The 6296-nt window shown below is 29.5% G+C and overlaps 1 protein-coding gene across 2 annotated transcripts; it reads right to left on the minus strand.

Annotated features, from left to right (window-relative positions):
• Positions 1 to 353: 353 nt before the first annotated feature.
• Positions 354 to 2175, minus strand: LOC129315524 (UPF0481 protein At3g47200-like). 2 transcript variants are annotated; one of them, XM_054959286.1, is made up of 2 exons: positions 2032 to 2175; positions 354 to 1732 (listed from the first exon to the last, which is right to left on the minus strand). In XM_054959286.1, the coding sequence occupies exons 1-2, from the start codon at positions 2146 to 2148 to the stop codon at positions 476 to 478; spliced, it is 1374 nt and encodes a 457-aa protein (XP_054815261.1). In that variant the 5' UTR covers positions 2149 to 2175; the 3' UTR covers positions 354 to 475. The 2 variants fall into 2 exon arrangements, with proteins under 2 accessions (XP_054815261.1, XP_054815262.1); XM_054959287.1 differs by having other exon boundaries at positions 354 to 1753.
• Between the last annotated feature and the right edge of the window lie 4121 nt (positions 2176 to 6296).

Genomic DNA, 6296 nt, shown 5'->3' on the forward strand with positions numbered 1-6296 from the left:
ATTTTTTGAGAAGTTGGATGTTAAAAAATGTAAGACATTTTTAGTCTTTCCATATGTAATCATTGCCTTTTTTTCAAAAATATCCCTATTGATAATGACTTTATATTTATTATAGGGTACTTAATAACGGTAAATATTAAAAGATAGAGTTAATTTAAAAGTAGGTAACTACTTTATTGAGGGTGAGATTCGGTTAAAAGTGTCTTACATTTTTTAATGGAGGGAGTATAAACTTTATACATAAGTACAGTTTATTTCCTTTATGTATAAGTAATACTATATACCAATTCTCAAACGGTAATAATGTCAAGTTATCATGGAAGAAAGTTAAAATAATACAATCTTATCTTCAACACAGAACATTATATAACAATGCTTTGGAAATTGCGAGTTTGAAAAATTTTACAGCGTTCATAACAAACTTGGACAATATAATAGAACAGTCAAATATCAGAAAAGATAAATGCTTTGAAATCTACTTCTTCACTACTTGGAGGATGGAAAATATGGTCTGAACAACGGAGAGAATGAGGAGCATGACTCCAGCAATGGAGACAACAAATTGCCACTGTGTACGACAATAATCGCGTCTCAATGCCATCTTCTTCTTTTGCCACCAATGTTCACAAAATTCATTCAACCTTCGACAAGTATCAAGGTATTCAGAATTGAAATTCTCATGAACGACATTTTTCCAGAGACCATTAACCATTGCAGCAACATCATTGGTGTCACCTAAATAGTTGGTGACTATTTTCCTATGAACAAGGACATCCACATCTTTATGGGTGTTGATCAGGCAATCCAACACCATAGCATAGTCAGTAATGTAAGATTCACGAGGATAATGACATTGCTCTAGAGCTATCATATTACGAAACAACTTTTCTGTTGAATCTTCCACCAAAATTTTTGGGATCTCAAGAGTATGTCCAGAAAATTTCAATTCTAGTAAGCACTTGCTTGTGCTTGCCTTCAACTTTATCCCTGCTTCTTGTAGCTTACTTGCACTATATAAAAGAACATGGTTTGCGGCCTCTAGAAATGAATCCGTTTCTGGCCTTGTTCTTGGTAAGTAAAACTGTCTAAGAAGATCTGTGAAGTGGTTTATGCTAACATCATTATTGGGCTTTAACTTTTGTACATTAAAATAATTAAAGTACTGACAAGATAGATCAAAAAATGAAGGGAGGTCACGATGGTCAAGGGGAAAGGCTAAATTGAAGAGCTCTTCAATAACAAAGAACGGAAGTTGATTCTCGAGCAAAAGCAAATCCTTATTGATAGTATCTAATAACCATGATTGTGACAGTTTAGCATCGTTGTCAAACTCATAAGGAAACCTTTTCCATCTCATGAAGATCTCAATGATGAAACCAGCATCCACTAATACCATTTTCACAAGTTCCTCCTCACTAAGTTTGATGTTCTCAGAGTAAGATGCACAAACCTGTTTCGCTGAACGTTTTACAAATCCAACCAAATCATCCAAGCTTGACTTGGCTCTTTGCGTAAATGCTTTGAAGAAAATTTGTTTGTGCTCTTCCATATCTTGCAGCCTTGGATCACCGTGATGAAAGGGGCCAATTGAAATAACTTTTGGAGTGTAAGCCTCTTCATTTAGATGACGGATTGTAAGGGGCACCCTATAGATACAACATGTTGGTAGCAAGCGACCGTCTCTGTTATCTTGTATCAGTTTCTTAATATCAATCATCACCTTATCTTCCATCTACATATATCAAGTTTGATTCTAAAAGCAATCAGCAATTGCAGAAGCAAAAATAAAAGCAAGAACAAAATATCGATCAATTGCAATTAAGTTTCTGAAATCTAAATTATTTTCTCGTTAAGCTAGCTATAATAACTGGTTTGAAATCTCACAAATTGTTCATAACTAAAACTAAGGCTGATATATATATATATATATATATAGTTGAGATATTAAACAGTAGCAAACTTGAAAAGAAAAAGTAAAGAGAATAAGAAAAGGCTATAGAAATGAACAAAAGTGGAGGATGATATATGTACGTGTTCCAAATGATTGGATGATACATCTGTGGAATTAGGTGTCGCGAGAAGTGGTTGCATTTCAACAATTCCTTCAGAACTCTCACTTCTCAATTCTTTCCCCGCCATGTCCGCCATCTTCCAGCAGTGAACTCAGTGCAGTGCTCTCTCAAATTGTTGGATTTAATGTGCTTTAGATTCAAAATTATCATCTTCGGTTATTTATAGTAGCCAAAAGTTAAATATTTTGAAATAATTTGTTGGCTAATAATTTAGTCCACTTATGTTTTTTTTTTTTTGTATTGTTGTTATGATATTGCAAATAAAAATAAAGTAATATTAAGCATGTTTAGAAGGTGAATAAAAAAACCATTATCGGGAAGAAAAAAGTTTGCACATCATTTTCCATCGTGATCTATGCCCAACGTCCTATAAAATGATTAGGCGGACCTAGTTATATATCCCCCTTATTCTATTTATAAATTATTTTTATTATATTTTATAGGAATCAAGAAAATTTTTAAACTTCATTAACTTTATCTTAAAGTTTAATAAATTTTGACTAATAAAACGAATTATTTTTAATAATTTTTTTAAACTTTTAATAAGGGTAGAAAGGTAAAAATTAATAGGAAGTAAATTAATCTTTTCTTTCTACCTTATGAATAAGAGAAGAAAATATGACAAATAGGTCTCTCGAGTTTTGGTACCCATCACTTTGGTAAGATCTTGCCAGTCAAAATTAATATTAACGGTTCACATTTAAAAGTTTAAACATGTAATTTTTTATATAATTTTTTTTTTCAGAGTGACAATTATAAAATTATCTTTATTTTAAACTCTACTTATTAATATAATAATTTTAAAAGACATATAAATTTTTTATCAAATAAGGACATTTGAACAGTCTAGATTCACCGAAATTAGATCCTTCCATAGAGTTAAGGAAAGGTAATATTAAAAGAATGAATTTCTAATTTCCTTCTAAGATATAACATATATACTCTCTCTGTTAAAAAATATAAATTATTTTTTAAAAAGTTAGATATTAAAAAATATTAAACATTTTTAATCTTTCAAAGTATAATCTTTTTTTTTTCAAAAGTGCTCATATTGAATAAATTATTTATATTTATTTTAGGGCGAAACATCATATTAAATAGGGATAAATATAAAAAGATAGGGTTAGTTTAAAACAAGTAACTACTTTAGTAAAGGATGAGATTCAATTAAAAATGTCTTATATTTTTTAACCGAGGGAGTATTGTTTATTTTGATCTTTCATTATTTAAAATACTTTAATTTTAATTTTTAAAAATTATTTTATCAATAAAACATGTTAGTCTTCTATTTTATATTAAAATAAAGCCGTGATTTTGAAAATTCAACTTAAATACTGCAAGGTATCCAAGTTATTTCTTCTAATTACCTAGCTACCAAATATATTTAGTTCAAAAATCACTTTTCTGTCAAAGTACCTTTCCATTCTCTCTGCCGTTTAATTTGGAGAATAACATTTAAAGTCTTTTTAAGAAAATTTATCACAATAAGAACCCATTAATTTTGTATCGACTATTATCTTGTGAAAATACATATATATTATTGTTAAAAACTAACCCAACAAAATAGATGGGATCTTATGATAAATTCTCTTGAAAGGCCCTTAAATGTCATTCTCTGTTTTTTTTTTTATTATTTGTTTCAAAAAATGTGTCCCATCCAAACATGGCATTCATAAACGACTTTTCTTTCATTCACCTAAGAATCCTTTTATTGGCTGTCATCTAAGTACCTCAATACTCCCTCTGATACTTGTTACAGGATGCTTTCTACAAAGATTAATTGGTTCTTAACACAATTGATGATATATTAATTTTTTTAATATTATCTTTATTAAAAATTATTAACTATGAAAAAAATGTAATGTAGATTTAAAATTTTTTATTTAAATTTAAATAAAAATAAAATTAAAAATTTATTCTATTTTCAAACAAATTTATTAACTATGAGACAGTGACCGAGTCCTTAAGAGCTTTGAAGTCAACTAGCTAGCACTTTATTTCGTATCACGTTTGTCATCTTTTAAGTTTATTATTGCTTTAATCTCAATCATCACTTTATCTTTTATCTACATATCAAGTTCGACTCTAAAAGCAATCAACAATTACAGAAACAAAATAAAAGCAAGGAAAAAAAAAATCATCGACGGTAATTAAGCTTCGGAAATTTAAATTATGTTCTTATTAATAAACTAATAACTGGTTTGTAATCTCACAGGTTGTTTATAACTAAAACCAAGTAATTAAGGCTGATATATATATATATATATATAGTTGAGATATTAAACATTAGTAAACTTGACAAGAAAAGTAAAGAGATTAGAAATGAACAAAAGAAGAGGATGATACACACACACATACTTGTTGTCCCAAATGATTGGATGATAAATAATCAGTGGCATTAGGTGTGCGCACAAGTGGTTGCATTTCCACAATTTCTTCATCACTCTCACTTCTCAATTCTTTCCCCGCCATGTCCGCCATCTCTCTCAAATTGTTAGATTTAATATGCTTTATTTCATTAATATCATTGTCTTATGTATATATGGTAGCCAAAAAGTAAATATTTTGAAATAATTTGATGGCTGATTAAGTCCATTTTTTATTTCGTATTGTTTTTATGATATTAAATATAAAAATAAAGTAATCTTTCCGTTCTTTTCTTATAATATTAAATGGTAAATATGATACTGAAATTTAGAATATGAAAAGAAGAGGAGAGGGAGAAGTAAAACAGGGATAATAGGTCTCCAAAAATTTGATCTAGGTGCAAGGGCATTTCAGTCATAGAAAATTATTTATCATGTGTACAGTGCAATGCAACCTCTTAAATGTTGTAGGGAGAGAGATGATTTTAAATTGTAATTCATTGTGGATGTAGCTGCCTTGGATTGACAAAGACTCTGATCCAACCTTACCAACACTACAACAGAATAAGCTAAATATTACGGCTTATATTTGACGGTTATAAGTAAAAAATGACAAATAAAAAAGGCGCTAAATACTTAACGGATGTTTCAAAACAACCATCAAGTATTTATTATATATTTGACGGTTATATTGGCATAACCGTCAAATATATATGCATCCTAGATTTGATTTTTTTATAAATATATTTGACGCTTGTTTTACAATAACCGTCAAGTATATTTCGGAGGACTTGACGGTTATTTGTAAAAAACCGTCAAATATATGGTTTAAAAGGAAAAATAAAAAAAGTTAATTACTTGACACTTGTTTACTAATAACCGTCAAGTATGTCTGCATTTTATTTGACGATTGTTTAATAACAAGCGTCAAGTAATATATACTTGACGGTTATTATGAAATAACGGTCAAGTATTGTCTTTTTGACAGTTATTTGTAAAAAAGTGTCAAATATATGGTTTAAAAGGAAAAATAAAAAAAATTAATTACTTGACGCTTGTTTATTGATAACCGTCAAGTATGTCTGAGCTTTACTTGATGGTTATTTAATAACAAGCATCAAGTATTAAATACTTGACGGTTATTATGAAATAACCGTCAAGTATTGCCTTTTAAATTTACGCTCCAAAACCTTTCATTTTCACATTTTTGTAACTCAAACATTTTCAAAAATACACCCAGAGTGCTCAGAAATCATTTTCCGTCACTAAAACTGTCCAAAAACACAGATTTAGACTCGATTCTTCTTGGGTTTTGCTCGTAGGTTCTATTTTTTGGGGTTTGTGGGTTGTTCGTTCATCCAAGTCTTCATTTCGGGCGTTTTGGGTTCGTTCTCCGTCTTCCATATGTAAGTATAATTTCTTCTTCATCTGTTTAATTCATTTTTTGGTTTAGTGTTTAGGGTAAATCTGACTTCAAATTCCCCTACTTGCTTCTCAACAGTGCAAAACGCGAGTTGTCTTCTTTCCTCCTTCCCCTGCTCTTCTTCTTCGTCCTTGTTCTCTGCCTCTCTTAAGTAAGTTGACCTATCCTTCTTCCTTGTGATATTGTTGTCAATTGATTGTAATTAGGGAGTTGATTGGAATTAGCAATTGGAATATGAATTTTTTATTCATTAGAACTACAATTTGTGATTGAATGTATATAGGCTTTTGTTTTCAGTTCTTTGTTAGTTTTGAAATTAAATTTAAGATTATATGAAAATTAATTTACTGTTGGGCATTTTATGAATTTGTTGAAAATTTGCTTCCCTTGTTGTGATGATGGTAATTAATTTTGTTGTTGGATAACTTAATTAGA

Source organism: Prosopis cineraria, unplaced genomic scaffold (genome assembly GCF_029017545.1).
Source record: "Prosopis cineraria cultivar Desert tree isolate PC_DT_omini unplaced genomic scaffold, ASM2901754v1 PC7, whole genome shotgun sequence".
NCBI lineage: Eukaryota > Viridiplantae > Streptophyta > Magnoliopsida > Fabales > Fabaceae > Prosopis > Prosopis cineraria.